At 28.2% G+C, this 27,967-nt stretch overlaps 1 protein-coding gene across 3 annotated transcripts in view; it reads right to left on the minus strand.

Annotated features, from left to right (window-relative positions):
- Positions 1-948: 948 nt before the first annotated feature.
- Positions 949-27,967, minus strand: part of Sec24CD (COPII coat complex component secretory 24CD) — a 71,175-nt gene continuing 44,156 nt past the window's right edge. For all 3 annotated transcript variants that reach the window (XM_075360874.1, XM_075360875.1, XM_075360873.1), the window contains 10 exons: positions 27,249-27,452; positions 26,700-26,906; positions 25,372-25,498; positions 24,003-24,163; positions 21,749-21,928; positions 13,990-14,191; positions 10,814-11,008; positions 8,687-8,878; positions 5,907-6,100; positions 949-1,863 (listed from right to left, as the gene is read on the minus strand). In XM_075360874.1, the coding sequence (XP_075216989.1) occupies positions 1,723-1,863; positions 5,907-6,100; positions 8,687-8,878; positions 10,814-11,008; positions 13,990-14,191; positions 21,749-21,928; positions 24,003-24,163; positions 25,372-25,498; positions 26,700-26,906; positions 27,249-27,452 (1,803 nt within the window). In that variant the 3' untranslated portion in view covers positions 949-1,722. The remainder of the gene's footprint in view (positions 1,864-5,906; positions 6,101-8,686; positions 8,879-10,813; positions 11,009-13,989; positions 14,192-21,748; positions 21,929-24,002; positions 24,164-25,371; positions 25,499-26,699; positions 26,907-27,248; positions 27,453-27,967) is intronic.

Here is a 27,967-nt window from a genome sequence, read left to right on the forward strand (position 1 = left end):
AAATAGCTGACACGATAATATTTTCCAGAAGTACAGCTTATATTAAGTCCAGTGAATATATAAAACAAGGAATAATTAAAAACTGAAAAATGTACATTAACTGATAACAAACTTATTTTATTATGCATGTATATTCACAAATGACATTTACAGCAGTCTTCATAATTGCAACAATAATGCTATTGCCTCTTTTAAAAGTATGAATTTGAAAATAAATAAAAAACTGAACATTAAAATAGTAATGAAGTAATAATACTAAAAAAACTGTTGTTAAATATTGAACAACTTCATTTAATGATAATTGACAAGATTCTTTTATAATTTTTAAACTTTAATATAAATAATATCATTAATTTGTTGGAAAAGTTTCTGCTGTAATGAAAAATTAATAACTTCAAAATGAGTAAAGGTATAAATTAATAAAGTCATTGCAGAATTGAAGGATAATGATATTTAAGAAAAAAAATTCTAATTTAAAATTAAGAAAAATAATTAATGTATATATTTAACCCAGTATAGATTACTAAATGGTTTATGAAATGAATATAGTAAAAATGTTTATTAATAGAAAAATAAAGCAAACTGTTATAAAGTTGAACTATGATTCCATTTAAAAATCTAATGATAAAATAATAATTAAGATTCCGTAGTTAATCTTTAATATAATTTTTTTATTGCAATTGCTAACTGCCACCCGACAATACATATGAAAGATATATATTTTATATATATATTTTTTTTTATTTATTACATTATGACAGATAGTTCATTTTAGTTTTAATTTATTCAACTATATATCTCGATTTCAATAACCAACTATTAACAGATTTATTATTTTACAATAATATATTTTAATCTCATAAGATTAGTGAATGCATTGTATCTTACTGAGAGATACGTTAAAATATTTAATTTTTAAAATTCAAAGGATAAATAATAATTTCATAATAAAAATATATAAATTAATTTTAATTATTTCTAATATTTCTTTTTACAAGTAATAATCTTCATTAGAAATAACATAAACATATATATATATAAATAATGTATTTATTTAAAATAATTCACACCTACAATACTTTATGCACCACAATATTTTTACATTACATTAACTTTTAAATTAATAAATAAATGTAATATTGAAAAGAAGTGTATAGATCTGCTTAAAATAAATACTGCATCTATTTAAGCAAATTACCATTAATCTTAAAATATATTTATATACAATCATTATTCTTCAAGAATGATTTAAAAAATATGAAACTAATATGCAATTTCATGAATTTTATTACTATTATTCTAGTTTTTCTTTGTTATGAAATGTACGATTAATTGAAAATAATTATTTACAAAAAATGAATTCACGAATCACTGATTGAAACTTACCTCATTTTTCCAATACAAATACATAATAACGTTTGAAAAATTCTATATAATAATAATGTAATAAATTTGTTATATTTATGGTATTATACTTTAGATAATTATTAACAATGTGTAATAAATACATTATGAACCTTTTACTTTGTAATAAAAAGTATAATAATAGCACCCACACACTCCACTTTAAGTATTAAAGTACAAACATTTATGCATAACACAGAAAAAATAATAATACGATAATAAAAAAAGGAGCCTTGGTCATATAAAAATCCAAATGATTTATTTCACATCGTCATTACAACAAAATTCCATCATTTAGTAATCTTAAAATGGCCACTGTTAACTGAGCAAAGATCTAATTTCTTTGTGCATATGGCAAAGAAAATCAACGTATGATGATGAACCGTCAGTACCACGATCTTCTGTTAAGAAATGTTTCAAAACTAGCTCCATCTTGTCTCGCTGTCTTACCAATGTTAACTGAAATAAATATAACATAAAAAATTACATTATCTGGCTTTGATATGAATACATAATAATAATTATATTCCTGGAGTAGCACACTTTTTCATAACTAATTTATACCAGCCTGAAGCATGTTAAATTTTTACTTTAATAAATGGTGGGCAGAAAGGTGTAGGAAAAGGGCTGTTATACAATTGCTTTTATTGATAATAAGACTATAAACTAGTAATGTTTTGTGTGATCTTTTATTTATTTATTTATTTATAACAAGCTATCTTTTTTTTATAAAATTTATTGACACACAACTAATACAACGGCCAATAGTGAGACATTTTGGTTGGTTTGGTATCACAGACAAGACGTCCTGATTTTGTAAAGTTTCAGGTGATTTTAGACTTACTTACAGGTAGCTAATTTTTTTTACAATCATTTAACCTAAAATAAACACCTGAAAATGTTTGATAAAACTTTAGTTGGTTCTAGATCACAGCCAGATGTCCTTTTTGATTCTGTAATGGGTTTTTGGTCAATCAATAAATAATGATTGGTGATTAATGTTTTATGATGATTGTTTTAATATAATTATATGTGTCAGGCAAAACTCTTTGGCAGTAAACAATGATAAATGAAAACAACACTTTTTAAGCTGCACAATGCAAAGTTTCTTGTTTGTTTTATTATTTATTTATTTTTTGTTAATAAATTGTTTAAAGTAATTTTATTAAATGTGTTTCTGTTATTCTTAATCCATTTAAAAAATTACAAAGTTATTTATTTCGATAGTGAAATGAAAATATTGTGGTGACACTGCCAACCTTCATACTGAATAACTATGTGAGAAGGGACTTCCATTGTGGACGCTTGGCCAATGAAAGCTATAGGGTGAAATAAGGTAAACTAAAGTAAAAGACTGACTTTTTCATGGATGAACAATTTTTATCCTGTTTCATTAATCTGTAATTATTAATATTATTTATTGGTCATACTTAGCTGAAATATACTGGTATTAAGTCTTTGAGGGAAAAATTATTAATCTGATTTCACTTCCTTAGATGCAACAGATTTCTGATTATTGACATGCAGTTAAAGTGTGTAGAGGTCTTGTCATTACCTTCCTGGAAACAGGAAAGATCTTTGTATGCCTCTCTCTCCTTCAATCTCCTGTACAGGAGTAAGTGTAATCCAAAACATGTGTTGAACATCTGTAAATTGTCCCAATATGTACAACATGAACAAAACTTTGGATGTTGGCCTATGATCCTAAACCTCCATAGCATCTTCAGTTTTTTTTATTTTTTTTTATTTTAGGTCAACTGTTAAGGATATACAAAGTTTGTTGAAATTATGTCTAAAATCACACCATACTTTACAGGATTACGACAAATATGACTCTAAACTGATCAATATATCTGCCAACTGGTTCTTTGTACTAGTTGTGGATCAATAAATTGTCTAGAAAAATTGTTCATAATAAACAAATAAAAAATAAATCACAAGCTTATTATTTCCTTATTATCAATAAAAATTACTGCACAACAGAATTTCTCAGACGACATTTATTAAATTAAAAATTTTGCACATTTTCAGCCTGTTGTAAGTCATGAAAAAGTGTGCTAACTCCAAAACTATTACTAAAATTATTTATCTTTAATTCAAGGTAGTGAATTCTGCTACCTTTAACTGAAAATCTTCTTCTTCTGCACCTTCTTGTACTGAAAATTTCATTTAAAAATGACAAACACTTGTCATCTTATGAAGTATACTTTTCTACAAAAACTAAAATTTCTAATATGTGTAAAAAGAAATTTTAACACAATAAGAAAACTTGCAATAAATTAAATCCTTATAAAAAAAAAACTGAAAAGATTTTGGAGAAAAAAAATAGAGGTTGAATTGTATATAGAGATTAGAATTATTACTTTGTAATTTTCATACATTAATTTATTAGAAAAAAATTCACATGGCTATAATCTAAATAAATAATTCATTAAATGAAAAGAATATAAATAACATTTACCAATAGTTTTTTTAAACCATTTATTACTGTAGAATGGTCTACCAGAAAGCGTAACATAATAAACAAGTCATTTTTTTGCTTCAGTCTACACTTTTTCACTAATTATGAAAACAATTGGGGCTGAACCCATTAAGGTTGCGTCACTATTGTTAGTATTTTTATAGAATTTAGAGTTTTTACTTTAAACAAAGTATTCAATTTTATATACTTACAACACTTGTTAAAAAAGATTAGATGCAACTATAAAAAAAAATTATATTTAATAAGTAAATAAATAAAATGAAATAGCTTTGGTTTATAAACCCAAATGCTAGAGGCTAAATCAACTTTAATGTCTAGCAGTGTTCATCTAAATCGGTCTGTTCAATATTTAAATGAAGGGAACATTGAAGTTCTCCTTGATATTGTTACTAATGACACCCACCAACTTAAGTTCATTTAGCAATTATAATATATGCTGTCAAGAATGCATACTGTATGATTTTATTATAATGTACAAAAGCTTGCTGCTCCAGTCGTAGCCTTAGAGCAATCAGTATTACGTCAATAAAATTTGCATTGTAATTTTACATTACAACTAGTAGATCTCTCTTTAATCCTTCAAAATGAAATTTTATTTACATGTCAATATTTATGCTAAATAAATTTACATTAATAATTTGATTGTGATTTGATATTATAAACAAGTCAAGTGTGTGAGACAGATATTCTTTTTTTTAAGTAACTTATTACCATGCATAATGATTATAACACACATTTATCAAAAAAAGTGTGAATTTAACACATTAAATGAGGCTATATGTATTATTGTATGAGATCTGGATCAATCTTCAGTATAACAATAGATGAATAAAAAGCATTACTGAAACAGTGAAATCTTGGTAATTTTAACAAATTCACATTAACTGAAAAATTATTAGTCAATAATAATTAACCAGATATACATTATGAACTTTTTCTAAATTTTTCTAACAAAGGTAAATTTTATAATTTAAAATTTATGAGCAAAATTATTTTTAAACTATCTGAATGCAACAAGTTACTGACACTTTTTTTAAAATTAAGTTTAAAAAAAAATAAGAGAGATGCTAAATATTGTAAGGAAACAGAACAAATACAAATGACTTAAAGACTGGAATAGACTTGTAACCATTCTGATTTTTTTTTACTGCAGGTAGAAACATATGTTCTTAGCAAATCAGCATGAAAGAATTATTTGAACAGACAGCACAAGGAAACAGAAAATGACAAAAAAATTCCTATAAATAACATCAAAAGTACTGAAAAGTTAATATATAGGGGGAAGGGAAGATTCCTTAAGGAAAAAACTGTTTGAATGTTTGAGTCTTCAAAGTTATAATTAATTTGTTTTATAGAGAATGAAACCATGTTAATTTACATCTCTTTGTGAACAATTAATTAAATTACTAGTATATTAGAATTTATCTCGGTGAAATTTTAATCTAACTTTTTCATTTTTTTTTTTGATAAAAATCGTCAAACAGGAAATTTCAGATACAGAAAAAAAGAAATTTTTTAGGTAATGAAATCAGATATTTTTGACTACTCTTGTAAATAAAAAAAATTACACATACACACATACTAAGATTTCTACAAAATTTGTACATTAAGATATTTCCAAACTATAACGGTTTTTTTTTTAAACTCTGAAACCACTGGCTTTAGAGGATGAAATGAATGATAATTTTTGCAGCTTGTGAAAATGGCATGCCTGACTGGGATTTGAACCCAGGACCTTCGGATGACCTCCAAAATATAATTTGCATCTACTCAGGTCTACCCTTAACAGAAGCCACATTCTACATAAAATGATATTTAATATTTTTAGGTGTGCATAAAGAACAAACTTTACAGCATGCTCTCATTTCTCCCAACAGACTAACACTTCCCTAAATACATTAGAATAATTTATATATACGATTATATGTGTAATTTTTTAAAGGTGAAAACTTGCTGCATGCTTTTTGTTCAAATAATAATAATGTACAAGTAACACATTTTTAAAAATGTATGCACTTACCCTCATGCAACGATGTCTTTCTCTTCGTATCGATTCAATTAATGATCGAATGTGAACTGAAAGTGGATTATCAAGCGCAGGCAAAGATGACTTATCAGAATCAACTTGAGCCACTGTTGGTACACCAAATACCATCTGAACCCACTCATTAGATAGACTAAGTCCCAACCACAAGAATAAATATATTCCATTTTCTAAATAAAAATTAAAAGAAAACATTAAAAAAACATAATCAGACTTACAAACAACTATGATTACTTAAACATTAGACTAAAACATAAAACATGAAGAATATTTTTCTGATAAACAAATTAGGTCAAACATGTCCTTTAGTAATCTCACCTCTTTTTGTAACAGAATCTTAAAATAGACAACTGAATTTTTTTTTCTGTAAATGAAACATTAGTAACCAGTTTTTACTTCAATCTGAAGGAGAAAGAAAGATTAAGGATTGACAAAATGATTACTACAACTGTTTCAAAAAGGACGCAACCCTAAGATTATTAGAAGTCACACATAGGTAAATTTTATTTCTTCTGACGTGTAAGCTGGCAACAATGTACTCAAGGTTAGCAGCTTAACAGTTGAAATGCCCTTCTTATGCGCTAGTGCTATATCAGTATAATTTCGTCTCTATTGTGTTAACTATGTCGTTTTCCAAGGATAAACATGTGTTTATTATTGAGGTTTACTGTACATATAAATCTTATGGACAAGTGAAAGACGAGTTTTGAATAAAATTTCCCAATTCTTCAGTTCTTGATAAGTTTGATATCATGTTTGATTCATAAATTTTGTGAGACAGGGAGTGTACATGATTAGAAAAGCATAGGTTGACCATCAACAGTAGAAATACTAGAGGATGTGAAAGAAAGTTTGACTCGCCCACCCAGAAAATTGTCAGAATGTTATCTTCGCAGGCTGGGCTTTCAAGAGTACTGAAAATCATCTGCAACTTTCAAGACTACTAAAAAATTACAATTTCATGCTTATCGCTTTGGTGTTGTTCAAGAACTGAAAGAAGTAGACCATGGAGAATGTTTACAGTATTGTTGTTAGATTCATTTTCTTGTTGATGACAACAGCATTGAAATTTTGGATCGAGTTTATTTCAGCGACGAGGCATAGTTTTCTCTTCCATGGCTACATCAACAGCCAAAACTGCCGAATATGGAGTGCTGAAAATCTCACACATTTCATGAACGACCATTAAACACATGTAGGTTGGTGTTTGTATACTATCTCTTGGTTTCGTGTAACAGGGTCTTTATTTTTTAACAATTCTGTAAATGGTGAGGTCTATCACAATCTAATCAAACAGTTTATTGCCATGTTAAATTTACATGAATGAAAATGTTGGTTCCAGCAGGATAACACGTCTCATACTGCTAATGAAACGCTGAATATGTTATGGGAATTTTTTAGCCATCGTTTGATATCAAAAAGATTATGGCCTCCAAGATCCCCAAATTTTACACCAGCAGATGTTTTCTTTTGGGGGTCTTTAAAAAGTGTAATTTTTAAAAACAATCCACAAACACTTGACGAATTGAAGGCTAACATTGAAAGTAAGATTTCAAACATTACAAAAAGTGGCAGCAAGTGTTATGAAACATGCATGAGCATGCATCAGGATCACAGGAATTCATTTTGAACATCTATTGTAAAGTTATTAAAAGGTAATTTGAATTTTGTTGTATAAGTATTTTATTAACATTAATATTTTGTAATAAATTCACATCGTCAAAGAAAGGGATTGCGTTCTTTTTTAAACACTCGTTAGATTATTAAAAAAATGTAGTTAATAAACTATTTAAAAAATAAGATTAAATTACTTAATTTAAATTTAATTAAATTAAGTTTAAGGGATTTAAATTTAATTAAATTAAGTTTAAGGGATATAATATGTTTTAGAACCAAAGTACTATATATAAATAATTTTAAGAACAATTAAGTAACAATATAATGATATATTGTAATCTAATTTCATAGATATTTATCAACTGTAAAAGATAAAAAGTTACCAAAAAGATATTTGGTTAAAAGTTACTATATTAAAAGAACATGTTAAAAGAGTATTTCTTGTAAATATCTATTAAGTAATTATTAAATTAACTTATGCAGTTCGACTTATATGTTAACAATCATGCATAATAACACTTTCATGATGGAATATCTGAAAGATCTAAAAGTAGATTGTGGGATATCTAAAGATAATTTTGTGTGAATAGAACAATAAATATTTTACCAATGTAAATGTAAATAAATGAAAATAATTCTCTTAAACATCCAATATTTAGTCCAATACTATGATAAACTACACAGGAATATTATATAAATGTAAATATCCAGAACAGAAATAAATTATATTAATATTAAAGTATAATTATAAGCATGAGTTTTAAAAGCAGTGTGAGCAGAAATACAGCAGATACATTAAAAATTATTTGTTCTTTTATTTTCTTAATATTTTTATTCAATCATACTTTTATAATTCAATATACTGTAAAAATTATTGTTTCATTCAACTCTGCTGATACGGTGAAATAATTAAGACAGAAGAATAAAAATTGATTTTGTGGTTATCAGTTTGAAAATTTACAAACTTTTAACTGTAAAAGAATGCTTTAAAATATTATATATTTACATTACATTTTACGCAACTTTACATTGAAACACAGCTATTTTACGTAAGAATAAGTGTTTTAACAAGAAGAGAATTAAACAAAAAATAAGAAGTGAAAACTGAATAACATCATACATTTTAAAATATTACTTACCAACAATATAAGCACCATCGTCCCTAAGTTTTTCAATAGAACAACGAATCGCAGCCGGGAACTCATCAGAATTCGGATCGATGTCATGAACAGGTAATACTCTAGGATAAAAGTACACAACAGATGATGGTACATCCATAATAGTAACAGCTTGCATTACAAATGATCTGTCATCGATAGTCATATCTGAACCTATAAAAAAAAATCCATACAATACTGAGTTCAATGTAGAAAATTTATTTTAAAAAATTATCGATAAGAAATATAAATTATATTTTTAATAAAATTACTATTACAGGAACAAAAGTTTAACAAAACAAAACACTTTATAACATGTTTACTGTAAAATATCTTTTTTCTGGTCTTAGTCCCTATATTTTCTTTTGCAGCTTCTAAGTACAGCTGCAGTATTTTGTCAGCTTCTAAGTACAAACAGTTTGTTAGTGTCAATATCTGCCATGATCAGACTTGTTTTCCCACACAACCAATTTCAACAGATTTAAAGATCATTCAATAAGTGCACAGACAAATAAGTTTTAATAAATTTACTTTAAATTTAATTTTAATTTATTGAAAAAGTAAATTCAACAATTACCTATTCTTCAATACAATCAATTCCCAGCTTTAATTCCCATATTCTCCCATCACTGTATTTTTTTGTCTTAAGGTATATATGCTGATTTTAACATTTGATTTTACTTCTTTATTGCTGTGATAATTGAATACAATTACATTTTAAAAGACCCCAAACAAAAAATAAGTCAGTTGAGGTCTGAATAGAGTGTATAGCAGTAGTCTATTTTCAATCACATATCTGTAGATATTTATTTGTATGAGATTTATTACATATTATTATTATAATAGATTATTATTTATACGAGACACATTTTTATGACATTTATTTGTAATTCCAAAAAAGATGATCCCTTTTCCAACCGAGTGCTAGGTCTTGAATTTTTCCTGATTAGAAATTGAATCACTTAAACTTCAGTTTTTTTTTATGGTTTCGATTATGACTCATATATAACACATACAGATAACATAAGTTACTATTCTTTTCAAAAATTCATCTTCAATTAGTGACACATTACATGCAAATGTAAAGTCTGATTTCTTTACAACTGTAGACAAGTTGACTCTGTATGCATCCAAGTAAGTAACTTATGTTCTGCAGTACTCAATGAAGGATAATTGAGTGAACCATACCAATGTATATTATACATTTTAACGATTCTTTCAATTGTAATTCATCCATCTCCTAAAATAAGTTCATCAGCGCTACAAGATTACATAGCTTTAGCCGAGATCAAAACTGATCATCCCTCACATTATTTTCAAGTTATACTTGAGCCAAGGTTACGTTTGAAGTGTTCAACAGTATTCAAAAGTACCCTTTTTAAGAATTGTCATCACTAAATGATCCATGATAGTCATGTATGTTAAAAGTAGTTATCAATCAGTTGTTTTAAAATGTTGACAGGGATGCCAACTTATGATTTTGAAAGTACTATTTTATTTTAATTAGCTGTTTTTAAACTACAGATGTTAGCCACTTTACTTGCTGAATAATTTGTAGATGTGGTAAGGATACGTAACAGAAACTCACAAATTTCTACCCTCAATAAAGTTTTCCCAAATATGTTACTTATTCACTTCTCATGTTCCACAGTTTTCAAACGTACATTCATTGATTCCCATTCCCCCAACGTGCTCTCCAATTCCAAAATCTGCTCCCTATTCCATTTTACATTAATATAGGGACAGTTGGTTACAGATGTGTGTGATTATTGTCAATTTTTTGAGATGTATAGAATTAGCAAATCCAAATTAGGAATTTTGTTAATAATTTGAATACTTGATGAAATGTCTAATCAAATATTTAAATAAATTCATAGATGATGTGGATTACTGTACTCTGATTTTATATTCATGATAAAAATTAATAGAACCCAAAAATGCTGTTTAGGGTTTCAAGATGGACTTTCCTTAACCAAAAAATGATCCGTCTACAAAGGCTAAAAATCAACAACAGGCAGTAGTTATATATTCTGGTGCTCATAAAACAAAAATTAGATCTTTAAATAAAAAACATTTTATAATGATAGTTTATTATAATTTTTAAATTACCTCCAGACAGTGCATCACTTTTCAACAGACAGCATACATAAAGTGGTAAAAGTTTCATGCATTCAGGGAGTATTAACTGTCCAGAAGAACTAGGAGAGGCACAGTTTTTACGATAACATGCCAACATTGAAGCACAACGACTTACTAAACCATCTTTCACTTGTTTTGGAGTGCTTTCTAATATTCGGAATATACCTTAAAAAAAAACATAAAATGAATGAATAAAATTATAAAAAAATAATTCAAAATTTTCAAAAATGAAATTTTAGCACAAGAATGAATAAAATTAACAAACAATTTTAACACTATAAGCTGCTAGCCATCTGTCTAACAATGTGGTTAAGTGTACACAAATTACAGATAATTCTTAATTAAGAGCATCAAGTTCATTTCTACAGCTACTAAAATGAACTTGCATATAATTTTGTAGCCAATGCATGAAGTTGTACCACTGGCTTTGGAAAGATTTTTTTGTATTACAATGACTATACAACAACTGTTTGTTTACATGCCTATGAATGCATTTTATGATATTAATGATGATATTCGTGAGTAATGAATCAATATTAAACTTTACTTAAAACTTGGGAAAATATTTCTGGGGACTCAAAAAATTGTAAATTAAGGTTAGAGTAGTCATGCTGCATTGTTAGAATTATTTGAGCAATTTTAAGAACAATTGCACTTAAAAGAGTTGATCTGAATTTGGAACAGTTCTTGATGTCATGTAATGACACTCATGTTCATATAATTGTGAAATATTATGTTTTGATCATCATTTGTCAGTACAGGAAATCATAGACGAGTGAAAATTATTAATACAATGAAATCATGACAAGGTCTCAAAACTACGAGAAATGCAATGGGTAGCTGCTGCAAAGTTTGTCACATGACAAGTGTGAATACCAGCTCATACAGTACACCTGTTTTATAGCTTTTTGGCCAAAATATAATTATTGTGCCTCCTCAGCCACCTCACCTGATTCCAGCACAAAAAAAAATCCCTGATTTACTTCACAAAAAATATCCCTGTTTGAAAAAACAGCAATTAAAGATATAAAAGAAAATTCACAGACAGACCTACATGATATTCCAAAAGAATTCTAGGGCTAGTGCTAGTAACAGCAGCAATGGAATTTGTGCAACACCTCAGGAGGAGAGTATTTTAAAGTACAAAGGCTCACTTGGTTACAGTTTGTCCAAAAAACGTTTTAAAAAATCTAGGAACATTTTGAACAGACCTTGTAAAATCCCCAAAAAAAATCATGTTTTTTATAAATACTGTTTCTTTATGATGTAAATGGTATATAGTTACTTCAGTGCTATATGGATAGGCTAAGGCATTTCTTAATGAGCAGATTCTCAGTTGATGCTATTATGTCAGGGAGAAAAGCACTTTGTTACATAATCTGAAATGGTTGATAAAAATATCCCATACGGTTGTCAGTATATGCCATTCCTACACTGGAAATTATCTGAAGAATTTTGAATAGCTGGTCACCTGCTACCAGGAGAAGCCTGACACACTCACTTGGTAGCAAATTTGTTTGACTTTGTTAAGCAAGAACTCTGCAGAGCTACTACACCCTTGGTGTCTGTGTGATTTAGTAAGAAGTAGCTGTCTGGAATATATTTTTTCAGAATTGAAAAACCCAATCTGACTGAGGTTAGTAATCAGAATACTGGATCTCTTAATCCTACATATACACATTTAGATATGATTTAATAAGATATGAGGCTGGGTCTTGCTAAACAAAATTATTTAATCAGTAAGTTGATGAAAGTAGTATTATAAAATGAAGCAATTGAAATGCTTGGTTTAAAAATGCAAAGCTGTATGTACGAGGTCTGTAAATAAAGTAATGAGCGTGGTTCAGGAAAACTTTTAATTTACAATCCAATTATATGGACTCTCACCTTCAAAATAGTTTCCTTGGGAAGCCATACAATGCTGTAAATGATTTTTCCATACTTAATAGCAGAGTTGGAATTCAGAAACTGTCTTTTGAGGTATTTTTAAGATCAGGAACAAGAAAAGGTCACCGAGACTCAGGTTAGGTGAATAAGGTGATTGAGGAACTACAGAAATGTTTTTCTTTGTTAAAAACTCATTAATTGTGAGTGCAGTGAGACAAGGTGCATTGGCATAATCCAGCATCCAGATGTCTCAGATGGCTGGTTTTATGTGGTCAACTCCTTTCCACAGTCTTTCAAGAATTTCTCAGTAAAAATATTGATTTATAGTCTGTCCTGTAGGCAAAAACTCCTTATGGAGAATGCCATTACTATCGAAGAAGAAATAAGCAAATATATGGTTTATAAATAAATAGAAATATGGTTTTGATTTGATTCATGATGCTACATCATGACAATGTACCTTGTCACATTGCAGTGTCAATTAATGAGTTTTTCGCAAAGAAAATCATTTCTGTAGTTCCTCAACCATCTTATTCACCTGATTTGAGTCCCTGCAACTTTTTCCTGTTCCCGACTTTAAAAAAAAACAACCCAAAGAACATCAGTTTGCAACAGTAGAAAACATTTAAAAAAAATGTAATCAGCTATCTGAAGGATATTCCAGTTTCTTGTGTTCCAACACTGCTATGGAGAGTGAAAAAACCAGTTGAAGTGTTGCAAACACTTTCCAAGGAAACTATTTCGAAAGTGATAGAATCCGTGTATAATTGGATTGTAAATAAAAAGTTTTTCTGAACCAGTCTCATTACTTTATTTACAGACTTCGTACAGATATAAAAATAAGACTGCTTCAAGGATTTTTTAACATATAACATCACAGTACATAAAATACAATGTCACGGAAAGAAACATGCTTTTACACAGTACATGCTTTTTTATAGTACTTACAAACACATAAAGAAGCTAATATTCTGTCAAAATCCCAAAATAATGTCAGTATGAATAAAATACGTAATTAAACTACATACATATAAAATATAATTTCCTGATATATAAGTGAAACTTCTTCCATTAAAAATAATAAAAATTAAAAATAAATAGATAATGTGATAAACACAAACCATTTTACTAAAATTGAAAGGTTACTTATAGATAAACAAACTACAATCCACAAAATAATTTAAAAATCCTATTCATTTTAATATTTATAATTCAAAACAATTTTCAAATACATCTACTAATAAAAAATTAATATTTACATTGTTTGGAGAAGAAGTTGATAATCGTGTCTAAATCACACGCCCTGTACAAGTCAGCCATCTGACTGCAAGTTTTTAGAGAAAGATTAAGTATGCGAACGCGCCGTTGACCTGAACATGATGTATACAATAATGCAACTTGGATGTAAACACCCTCTTCCTCTGTCAATTTATCATCATGTTTTACTTCTACTGCAACTGCCTGCAAAATAAATTTTCATAATTAAAAATAACAATAATTAAATCATTATACAAAAAAATTCAAAAGAGAAAACTTAATAAAGTATAATACAAATGGTAATGGCAATACATAAAGGGATTCAAATATGAATTAAACACAATTAAGATATCTGTGGTTGAGATGAAGAATGGAGTAAATCTAGGATTCACCCCTTCTATTCATCGTTGTTAAGAACAAAATATAGAAGATTAAGAAAAAAAGAATCGGATAAAAATTTAGAACGGTAGAAGACAATATTTTCTTTCTTTCCCATTTATCCTTTTAGCAACTACACGTAGCAGACACAATTATATTGGTAGTGATGAGAAATAAATGTTCAAACAGAAAAAATTGTAGGCCTGGTAAAATTTGAATCTAGAACCTTCTGGATGAAAGCTGAAGACACTACCACTCTACTGGCATTCCTGAGTCCCTTTTACACGAGGTGGATTTAATTGAAATACCAATCTTTGATCTCACACACTTTTAAGGGATGCTCCGCACAGTAAATACTAATACACACCAAATAACAACAACTACCAAGTAGAAATAATAAATTTCTATTTTTTTGTACAATTTTTATATTTACATTTGTAAATATAAAAATCTATCAATACTCCAGAGAGATATGCAACTAAGATTCCTTTACAGAAGAATACAATTCTCAATAATGTTTAGATTTATAAATTTGTACATCTGTATATAAAAAAATCAAATTGTTTACACAGTCAGAAAGGTCATTCATTAGCAGAAGAAGAAAGGACCAGACTACTGCTGAGGAACTTTAAAATTATGCTTGATTTAAACACAGTATAATAAAGAATAAAGGTAGATTCAAAGAAACGGGAAATTTTAAAAATTAAATAACGTTAATGAAAATTTTTTTTTAGAAAATGAATTTTATTTCAAGTAATTGTACAAATGTTGCCATTTTAGGATACATACATTTTAGTTTATTTTTTAAAGATGACATCTTGCAGGTGACCTCCTCTTCTACGTAAACACTCACGAAGTCTCTTCGTTAAATTGTTCATGGTTTGACGTAACATCTCAACTGGAATTTCCGCAATTGCTTCTCGGATCTTTGCCTTCAGTTCTTCCATTGTAGCAGGTCTACTATGGAACACTTTGCTTTTAAGGTGACCCTACAAAAAGTAATTGCAAGCAGAGAGATCAGGCGATCTGGGAGGCAATCTAATGTCACCATTTCGTGAAATGATACGTTGGCCAAACAATCGGTGTACAGCTGCCATTGATATTCGTGCAGTATGTGATGTTTCTCCGTCTTGTTGAAACCAGAATGTGTTAAGAATTGGTGGAAATCTCTTTTGTTGTTCCACAACAAAGGTTTCAAGCATGGCTACGTAACAAGCCGATGTCACTGTAATCGCAAGACCGTTGTCATCCTCAAAAAAACAAGGGCCTATAACACAGTAAGATGACATAGCACACCACACGGTCACTTTCTGGCTGTGCAATGGATGCTGGTGTAGCTGCGTAGGATTTTCTTGTGCCCAGTATCTGAAATTTTGCTTGTTAACAAATCCACTGAGGTGGAAATGCGCTTCGTCTGACATCCACATTTCGTGAACAAACTCTTCGTTATCATTTATCTTCTGAAGCATTACATTACAGAATTGTGCTACTGCATCGTTCGGTTTCAGTTCCTGGATGATCTGCAACTTGTATGGATGGAATTGCAAGTCCTTCACTAACATTCTTCGAACACTTGAACTATGCAATTGTAAAGATGCTGAGAGACGAAGGATTGACCGATGGGGACTTCGTGTGACAGCATCTTGTAAAGCTTGAATATTCTGTGGTGTACGGACGGTTCGCTCACGGCCTGGAGGTTTCTTTTTCATAGCCGAACCAATTTCCTCAAAATTAGATATCCATGTTTTAATTGCATGTGTTGATGGAACACGGTCGTGCCGTCCCAGATTAAAATGACGGTGAAATTCTCTACGCGCTCCCTCCACACTGTCATTATTTTTGTAAAACGCTTTGATAGCAAATGCACATTGTGCACCACTCCAAGGATCCATGACAACTAAATGGCAGGTTAGGTTAGAGAGGCTGGCACCACTTATCAAGTGGTACCAATCGCCCACGACTACCAACACAACTTTCAAAATTTCCTGTTTTTTTAATCACCCTATACTTACACTAGTTTAGTTAAGTCCTAAATAATTCAGTTGTGATTTCAAAAACCACACAACTTATTTAATAATATACTAAAGCCCTCTCTTTAAAAAAGTCTTTTTGAAATTCAGATAAATAGCATCTGCATGAGAGTTACAAGTGAGATGGTGGTAGACAGCAATGATTGAAACCAAATTTGACTTTGGAATATCGTAGAAGAAAACCATGTTAGGCATCAACTGCACAGAGCAATTCACGTATTGTTACTGGTGCTTTCTGGGCTCATTCTACTAGCAAAAATAATGAAAAAAGGTCATAAAAATATGGGTGGAAATGTCGATTAGCAAGTTATGGCTAGTGAAAGATTTTTCCCTGAATATGAGGCTAAGGGTGAAATAAAACAATGCTAAAATTCTAGGAACCCAACTTAAGGAATATTCTTGATGGTTTCTTACGGTTTTTGACCTGATTAATTGAATAAATCAGGTTCCAAAAACATATTTGTAGTTTTCATATCAGATTTAAAACAGAAAAATTTATTATCTAAAAACAAGATTTTTTTTATGTTTGTAATACAAAAACTTTGTTAAATGAGTAACAAATACGTAAAATCTATTATCAAAACTAGTAGAGAATTTAATTGACAAAATTGATGAAATAACCCAATAAAAAACAAACACAAGTTCAAGAAATTTATTTTTTTACTAACACTTACTGTATGAAAACGAAGGGATTAAACGAATAAATAAAGGTACAATAATACAAAAATATAAGGGGCAATCCATTTGACGTGATCCATGGGTGGTTGTTTGACAAATTCCAAAAAAATTGAAACTTACCCACTTGTTTCCTACATATTTCAGGACCTTAAAACTATTTTTTTTTAAACTTTTTATTTAAGCAGCTTACCTGTGGAAGCTATTGTTACGGTAAACACTTATTTTTGTGATTGTAAGGTTTTACGGAAAAAATCATAACTAAAAAACTATTGGTCCTGGAAAGATGAAAAAAAGCAGTTTATTCATATTTTCTCAAGGTAAAAGATTGGTCCAGTGGTTTATTACCTATCTCTCTTCTTTCTATGAGAAAATTACCAATGAAGTTGAACATGAAAAACAGTGAAATTTCATTTTTGGTCATTTTTTTCAAGAGGCAGGGATGGCATACACAGTTTGAATTATTTTTTTATACGCAGGTATACTTTAGTAGTTTTACCATAAATCATAATATTAATAATAATAAAAAATTATTAATAATAATTAATTAATAAAAAAGTTTCTTGGGTACTGTAATAATAAAAAAAAACTATAACCTCTAAAAAAATCATGAAAAACCTGTTAAAAGTGATACCATTTTGACTATTTAAATAAATGCTCCAAGGGGGCACACTCTTCTTGGCACTTTAATATTTTTATACTTATTATTACAGTTGACAAAGACTTGTTAAAACCATTCTACTGCGGAGTTTATGTTACAACAGGCACTTGAAGTTATTTCCCAATCAAAAAAATTCATATTGCAACATGCTCATTTATGCTTGTTGCATCATTTAGAGTTGCAATTACAGAATGGTCAGTCTGAAATTAGTCAGTGACCTGTTCACATCTTTACCGAATGTCTCAAATTTCATCCTGTGTTTGGAAGTGTTGATTAAATAAATAAGTTTTACTTAATATCATATTTGCAAATTTTAAAATCAGTTAAATGTTTACATTATTTTCAAGTAACTTCACATAAAATAATGGAAGAACAATGTTCCATAGGAGTTTATGTAAATGAAGTATCATAAAACAGTGTAAGGTACAATGCCAAAAGAACTCATTAAAATTTGTGAATTTAGTGATGAAGACCAACAACTTATTTTTTTTATGTGTTAATTCAGATGCCACACTAGTGTTTGTAAATATCATGAAAAAAGATTTTTGTCAAAATTCAGTTACTTGTATAGACATTTCTGTTGTGACTCATTAAGAACTCATAAAAAACCAGCTAAGAAAAACTTAAGACAAATAACATTGGAGCAAGCTCTTAAAGAACACATTTTTCCAGATATAAATTTAGTTCCTGAAAAGTCACTTTGTGTTAACTATTTTTTCTCAGCAGAACAAAAACTACATGAATATGAAGACCAAGAGCAATACATTGTCCCACGTCACAATATCGAACAATTGGATACTGCTTGTAGCATTTTGGGAGTATAACCTCCATCAAAATTGAAAATATTAAGGCAATCAGTATTAAAATTTAAAATAAATAAATTGCGGAAAAATAATAAACTTTCATTGTTACAAAAACAAACCAATATAAAAATAAAAATGAATTCTCAAAAAAAGATGTAGGCTACACATTGAAATCTCAGTTTGGGTAAGTTTTACAAGCATTTTTGAATCAAAACTGGTAGTAGGTTACTGGTATTGGTTAAGTTATCATTAAATTACGACCGATCATTAATAATTTAAAAAAGAGCTAATTTATAAATATTGAAAACATCAAGTGCAAAGAAGACAAGAAACCCCCTTGGAGCACTTATTTAGTGAGTCAAAATGGTATTGCTTTTAACAGGGTTTTCATGAATTTTGAAGTTATAATTTTATTAGTATAATATAGAAGAAACCTTTTTTATTTGCCATAAATATCTACAAAAAAAATTGTAATAAAAAGTTGTGAAAATTTGAGATTTTTATCACCAGCCATCAGTTATTTGAAGCCAAAATATGAATTAAAAAAAAAAATTAATTAAAAAAAATTCATAAAAATTTAGGGGTAAGTATATCACCATTAATATTATTAATGGTAAAACTAATAAAATATACCTACATATAAAAAAGTAATTCTAATTGTGTATGCCATTTTTCAAGAAGCAGGCTTCTTGAAAAAAAATTACCAAAAGTGGATTTCACAGTTTTTCATATTCAACTTTATTAGTAATTTTATCATAGAAAGAAGAGAGATAGATAGATAAATAAACCACTGGACCAATCTTTTACCTTGAGAAAATATGAATAAATTGCTTTTTGTTTCATCTTTCCAGGACTAATAGTTTTTTAGTTATCATTTTTTTCCATAAACCCTTATAATATGTGGCAGTAACAATAGCTGCCACAGGTAAACTGCTTAAATAAAAAGTTAAAAAAAAAATAGTCTTAAGGTCCTGAATCATGTAGGAAGCAAGTGGGTAAGTTTCAATTTTTTTTTTGGAATTGGTCAAGCTTGTTATTTTGGGACACTTCAAATGGATTAACCCTTTTGGATTGCTAGTGTTATTCTCTACAATTCTGCATAATATACGCATATGTTGCTGAAAAAACTATTTAGAAAGATATGTTCATAGTACTTTCCTATTTATTAACATATTTTTTATAATTCTGATAAAAATCATTAAATTTGTAAAAGTTATATCAAATTATTAAATGTTTATTTTGAAAAACTGTTACTACTTGATATCATTTTTTGGCCGAAAAAAATCAACATATCATACCAAAATTTTCATCATTATCAAAACCTTCTTAATTCTCTCTCTACCAATTGGTAACCGTGTAAGGTATTTTAGCTGTAACTATAATTGAAGAATCAAACAAATATAAAAAACAATTGTTTTTTTGTCACACAACCACACAAAGCATATAAAATAATAGTAATGTTTGCAAAATTAAGAAAAAAAATTACAATATATGACATCAGAATTAAAACAACATACTGTATTCTGAGCTATACATGTGTTATGTCCCTGCTGATTACCAGCAAGGTACATATACAAACCACAATATGGGCTGAATGAATTGTGCTGATAAGAAATTGGTTAATCTAAAGAAAGTTTAAATTAAAGTAGTATAGAAAACTTGTAGAAAAACTGAAATAGGTTAGTCGAACAGTAGTGAAAAACAACAAAAATACATGAAGCATCCATAAAAACAAGCAGTTGAAAACTTGTTAATTCTGCCACTAATATTATGATATAACACAATCAGTTTTATTTTTCTAATTCTTTCTTCCCCTCTCTTCTACTTGAACATGTTTCCTACTTTACTGTCTAAAGGAATTGCATTTTAACAACTTGAAGTCTGCTAAATCAATCTCTTCCTGCCACCTTGTGTGTTTCTTTCCATATATTACTATCAAAAGATTTATAAAATAATCTGGACATTATCTAATTCCTTCTTGTTCTACATGAAAAGTTCAAAAGCTTGTAAATATTTCTTCTTTTTGTAGTTCTTTCTGAAGAAACTTAATCTACCGCTTTCACCTCCACAAATATCACAGTTCCCAGGCATGCAAAATGTTTTACCACCTTTAAAAATTTTCTATGAGGCAGGATAATCCCCTCTTGCTCTAACTATGTTCCAGTTTTTTCCAAAAATCATCACTCTACTATTTTGCTAGGTTAAAGTACACAAACATAATGTTTGTAACATTTTCCCACCACCAAATTGAATCACTAAATTTTCTCATTTTCCCACTATAGCTTAATATTATCTATAAAAACATGTAGTCCTTTCGCTTCAAATTTTTTCTGAACTGTCTGTCCATTCCTCTCATCATAATATTGAACAGACAAAGGGACAAAAACTTCCTTTTATTTCAGTCCTCTTTTTATCCTAAATTATTTGGTGTTTCTAGATAACATCCACACTCATTTTCCTATTCCTCAATTCTTATTTTCCTTACTTCTTTTTACAGATTCTTTCTATTCATCAATTTTTGTATGCTTTCTCTTATTTTATGGGAAAATGTGTAGCTGGTAGAAACTTCTGAACAATGCTGACTATTTTTTGTTACAAGATATATTTATATTAATTTTTGTAGATATTCTACATATCTCATTTAGGGTAACTTGCCTACACCAGCAAACAACTGACTTGTTAGCTTCTGCAGTTAGATAATGATATTAAATTTATCATTAATTAGCACTATTTAATTTTTAAAAATGAATTTTATTTTATTTTCCAGTAAGAAAACTAGAACAAAAGAGTCATTAAAATTACAAAATAGATACTGTATAAACATGCGTAACTAAAAGAGAAATTTAATAAACAAACTTGGTCATAAAATAAACTTTATCATTAAATGTTCTGAGAAGATTTAAATTTACACAGTATGCCAAATGTACTTTTATATTTTTATAAATTAAATAAATAATTATTAACGTTACTCTATATAGCATTTAATATAATCAATTCATTAGCCAGTTAAATAATAGACTGAAAACTAAAAATGTAGTTTACTTACGATAACCTGTCAACTACAGTCAAGTGAACAGATCAACATGCCCCCCCTCATATCAAGATTCTTAAAATGTAATGAAAAAAAATTAGAATGAACCATTTCACAAAATAAGGATGTTAAATTTCATAAATCAGTCACATCTAACATAATACTAAAAAATTAATAACCTACCTTATCACAATCAATAGATGCCAATTCCATATCGGTACTATTAGACATAAAAAAGTGTCCATAAAAATCTGTAGGCCTGATACCAGTAGATGTTCTAACACGCATAATAGCATCAAAACCTACTGGACGACTAACATCATGTTTGATATCTTCTATCAACCTCTCACCATCAATATCAGCCTGAAATAAAGATTTGCATGAAAAAATTATTCCTTTATTAAACCAGAAATTCATTGCAAACAACAGTTTTGTGGATTGATTGTTAATAATAGTTACACTTATAATAACTACTGGTATAAGCAGCATACTTTCACATTTGCAGGGTCAAAGTATGAAAACATTTTACAATTTATTAGGGCCCTCCCTTTAATTTCCCTAAATTATATACACAGACCTTAAATTGCAATTATGTGAAACAGAGCAGAAAAAAACTACACCATTTTATAAATTAATTTAAATGGTAATATACAGCTTACAAATTTGGTGCAATTTACCTATTTTTCCTATATTTTACCTAATAATTCCAGTCAAACGCTTATTTACAAAATAAATAACAAGGTGCCTTTCTAAAATTTTTAGTCAATTTTCACACTATACAGTATGTGTTATGTAATGCAAATAATACACTATGAAAACTGTTCTGTGAACATTTTGACAGCAGAGAACCATGTGTACAGTAATGCACATTTTGCTACTTTTTTTTACATATTTTTATAACTTTTCTTTTAGTTTTTTCAGTGCAAACATCAATGGCCAGACTTTAATTTCCATATTACTGAAGAATACAAACTTCTTATTTAATATTTCTTCTTAATACTATTATTTAATATAACTTATAACCTTATTAATTTCCAATAACTCGTTATCGAAGCATCCTGTCCTGGATCTTCAGTCGGTATTAAATTCAATACTTATTACATTAAAACTTATTCTTTTAATGACATAATTTTTTTTTGAAATTATATTTTTTACTGTCAAATTTTAAGCGATATTAAACAACATAAAGTATTTCAAACTTAAATTTTATGTACATGTGTGTTTATAACATTTAAAATTTGACAATAATTTGACAAAAATATTATAATTTCAGAGAAAAAAATTACAAATAATTAATAAGTTTTAATGTTATAAATGTAGAATTTAATACCAACTAAAGATGAGGATACTGTGAAAATTGATTATTGGAAATTAATAAGGTAAGTTTAACTTATTTAATTACTGTGTTTTGGTGATTTATATTTCACATAAAATTATATATTACCTTGTTAAAACCCATACTTAAACTCAAAATTACTGGTATTGCAAAACACCAGATTAAAGATTACTTATTAAAAAAAATTAATAGATATATTTCATATAATACTTAATTGTAATATTATTTAGATACTGAAATTTGTCAAATTTTTAATTTAGCTATTCTTTTTTAATTAATTAATCTTTTACTTATGTTTGTTGATATCTCCTCAACTCCAAAACAATAGCTCTGATTTTGATGAAAAATACATGAAACAATTTTTCTCAATCTCATAAATGGCCCTAGATATAAGATTTGTTTAAAGAAAAGGAAACTGTGGATGATAAATGCAAATTTATGCACACCAAAAAATCAAACTTATCACAAAATCAGCAGATATCAAATAGAAATTGTTGGAACGAGGTTTTTCAGATATATAGAAATAGGATTCTGTAATAATCCTATGTATTAAAATAGTTTAACAAAATGTTTAAGAAATAAATAATTTAACAGAAAAACTCAATGAAAATATTAATAAAAAAATAAAATTAAATTAAGACCATTAAGTAAATCTAGATTAAATTACTCTACGTTTTTTTAGAAATACTTCAAAATTGGTTTTGAAAAAAAGAAAAAGGAAGAAATGTTAAAAAATGAAATAAATAAAAATGGCTTAAATATTATGTATTATAACAATTTCAAATAAATGGTGTATACAAATTTTAATCTATATAAAGCAGAGTTACAGTGGCTAAATGCTTATTTGAAGAAAAGAAAATTTATAGAATTATGATTTGCACTCATGAAGACCTTATAGCCATCAGAAATAATGTGCTTTTTCTTTAATAACAAAGATTTTTTTACTTTTTTGATAGATACATTGATGTACTTCAATAAAGATAAACTTCTATGTGGGTTATTCAATGGTGGAGATTTTTTAAATTTTAACATCTGACTTGTTTGGTTACTATATAGTAAAAAATTAAGACTCTATAAAAAAATAGTAAAAGATAGAATCACCTGAAAATAAGTATATTTGAATATTTCACCACCAGTTAATCTAGATATTTGTCCAATAGTTGCTAAATCAATATAAGAATTATTGAAAATAAACAGATCTACACTGCAGCCAGCCTGAACACAATCCTGACCAAGATTATTATAAACATTAGTTTGAGGACCTGAAAAAAAGAATACATAAATAAAAAATACTTTTGTAAATACAAATCTAAAACGATCCAAAAAAAATTTACTACACATTAAAAAAAACCAACCATATATATTCCCCAACCAGTTTTCCAGCAACTGCTGGGTGTGGATGAGTGTGCATAAGCAAATGGAATTACTGCTACCAGCTTGCCAGGCCTGATGTAGCTGCAATGTAAGTGTAAATGTACCAGTAAATACGTAGTCTGGAAGAAACTCAGGTCGACCATTCCTGAGACGTGTGGTTAATTGAAACCCTAACACCAAAGAACACTGGTATGCACAGTCTAACATTCAAATCTATATAAAAGCAACTGCTTACAGTAAAAGTAACTAATTGAAGCAGTGTAATATACTTTTCAACAATTTGTATCTGTAAACTCATCTTGAGTATAATGTTCAGAAATGGCATTAAATGTCATCAATGATAAAATGTTACCAGAAAATTCATAAAGTGTAAAAAGTGTAAAATTCAGAATTACAGAAAGTGTAAATGTTTGTTATTACTCTGGTAATATGAATTATTAGAAAAACAGGCATCAGTTTCAAACAATTTATAAAATTAACATGTTGTTTTATGTGTTTACACATGAGAAAAAAGAGAAAGTAACTAATGAAATTAAATCAATTAACATCAAATTCATAAAACATGACAAAGATTTTGAACAACTCAGTATTTAAAATTTACATTATTTTTTTTTACATTAAAAAAAAATTACTAAGTAGAAAACTACTAAATGAGAAGGCCGATAAACTGTTTGAACTTAATCTGTCTTCTCAAGGAATTTGCGAAGTGAATAATGTATATTAAATTACACATGTGAAAAAAAGTTGGATGGATTATTTTAAACAGTAATTGATAAATACAGCAATCATATTCTCTTTTACTGGTACCACATATCACTGATACTTTGTTCTTTTAATGTACAAGTCATGGTGGGTGACAATTACACAACTTCAATATCTTTAAATGTATACATTTCACTGCCCATCCAAAAAATCAAAATCTATAATTACTGAGACTTATTTATATCTCCTGCAATAACTGAAAACAATGCTTTTTAAAATTAAGGAAAACTCATGATACCTAAAAATAACACAAAATAATCAATATTATTTTACTTTGCTACTCACAAGATGAATTAACAATATATCACAAATTTAGTGCAGTTTTTTTGTTTACCTAAAACTGTTTTTTCTTTATCTGTGGCAAGCATCTTTCTATCATCTCTATTTTTTAACTTCCCAGGAGCTTCTGCAATAGGTAATGATGAATGAAAAATAAGTAGTTTACCAGCACATTCAGAGGCCTGAAATTATAAAGAATACATGTTAAATTTCATAACATAACAATAAATTTGTTTGAAATCATAAATTTTGATACGCAGAGATTATAGGATATGAAATAATATGAATGTAACAAAGAAACCACAGAAAAAGACATATACTGCCGATATCAGGAACGGTTCTATTTCTTCATAACATACATCCACACAAGACCGCATGCAGGACAGAAACAATTAAAAAATTCAGATAGGAAATTTTTTATCATCCCTCATATAGTCCTAATCTCATGCCCACTGACTGCGCTATCTCTTCCTACACCTCAAAAACTGGCTTGTGTCTCAAAAATTCAAGGAAAGTGATGAGTTGAAAATCTCAATGTATAAGTGGCTACAATCCCAGATGACAGAATTTTATACAGTGGGTTCGAAGAATCTTGTTTCCAAATACCACAAGTGTTTGGAACAAAATAGTGCTTATGTAGAAAAATAAAGTAAATGTGTAAGCATTTGAAACCATACTAAGTTTTTCATTTTTTCAACTATTCTCATTTTGTTAAGCCTTACTTTGAACCACGCTACATATTAATGATTTGCCGAAAAAGCCCACCAAATTATTTTGAACCAAATTAAAAGAATTTATTTTACAAAAACAGTTACTGTTGATTTTGTTTTAAAATACAAATTTAAAAAATACTCAACTCCTGAATTTCTGCATTTTCATTTAACTTTCACAAGTAACATGTGGTCAAATAATTGTCATTAACACCTACTAAGCAGTTATTTATCCTATACTTATTATCTTTAATTATTTAAATAGAATTTAACCACTTCTATTATTACATTATTATAAATAGTCTGCTTTGTGACACTGTTCTAATGAAGCATCATCATATTTTCTGTTAATCTACCCATGCAAATGACAGGGCATTCATTTTTTATCCATGCACTACCACGCTAATTCCTTGCTTGCTCATTCCAAACATAATCTATAGAATGTATTATTACTATTATTATTATTTAATCAAAATAAAATATTTATCCATTTGTGTCAAGTACTTCATACATATTTGAATGATTTATATATAATATTTTATATGATAAATCATACATCTGTGGCACTGGTAATGATGAAGTAATGTTATAAGATGAATTAAAATAAATAACTTTAATAATGATAACAATACACACAAATGTTAAACACTGTTATATATGTGCAACTACAAACCTTTAGTGCTTCAAGACCAGCTTGAATAGCAGGGGCAAGTATTGTTTCTGTTTCTCTAGTATCAGCAAACATTTGAGGAATTTGTTCCATTAAAAGATCAATTACTGTCTCAGATTCAGCAGGATCAACAAGAAATCCATCTAATAAAGGCATGAACATTTCTTGAACATCCCCTACTACAAGCATCTGAGGCTGAGCGAGACAAGCCTAAAACAGTAAATTAAAATACTATCAAAAACAAATACATTTACAATCAAACAAAAACACAATACTGAAATTAAAATACTGAAATTAAAATAAATATACTCAAATATTAATCACTGTATCACTAATTTATAAAATTTATGATTTTATAAAACTACAGCCATACCTATGTAGTTATAGTAAAGTAAAGAATCTGTTCTATCAGTTTTGAGGAACTACATACCTCATTTACAGATATAACTGCAACAATATCATAAACCAAACTTGAAAGTAAATCATTATAAAATAAAAAAATACAGGATATAAATTAATTAATAATCAGTGAGTAGACAAAAGATTTCAAACCTTTAAGTTATAAAAGTGCACTGTATTATTATATGTCACAAATCCAACTCTCATACTGGAACGAGGCATTCCATCATCTTTTGGAAGTAACTGTAAAATTTCCTTCATTTGACTGCATAACAATGACACCATGCCAGATTTAATATTATTATAAGAAACATCTATCATGAATATTAACGCAGGTGGTTTTGGGAATGTGCTATCCTGTAATAAAATTTAATCATTTTAATATGCGGCATAAGTAAATAAACATGACAAAAATACTTATTTTAAATGTAATAACACAAGAGCAGGTCACTTTAATCAAAACATATTTATAACAGAAAATTTAAGGCAACAGAAACTTTTAATTATAAAAATAGAAAAGCAACAGTAACTTTACAATTTAAAACTATATTTTTCACATATTGTTTACTATTTTTTTTATTTTATCACCTTTTAATTCAAAATGTTTTTAATATTTTATTAGCTTCTCTACTTTTTTTTACATTATTCTCTTTCAATAAATTTCATTATCAACAATGTTTTTCAATTTTTTATTATTTAACATCTGTGATGCAAGTCACAGTTCTAAACACAGAAAAATGTAGTAATCATTATCATGCAAGATTGGAATTGTAAGGAGGATGATCTAAACTTTCTCAGTAAAATCACTGCAACCTGCTCAATTCGCTATATGAGATAAAGAATCCTGTTGGATAACATCCCACTTTTTTCAT

The sequence above is a fragment of the Lycorma delicatula genome, chromosome 3, assembly GCF_047948215.1.
Source record: "Lycorma delicatula isolate Av1 chromosome 3, ASM4794821v1, whole genome shotgun sequence".
Taxonomy (NCBI): Eukaryota; Metazoa; Arthropoda; class Insecta; order Hemiptera; family Fulgoridae; genus Lycorma; species Lycorma delicatula.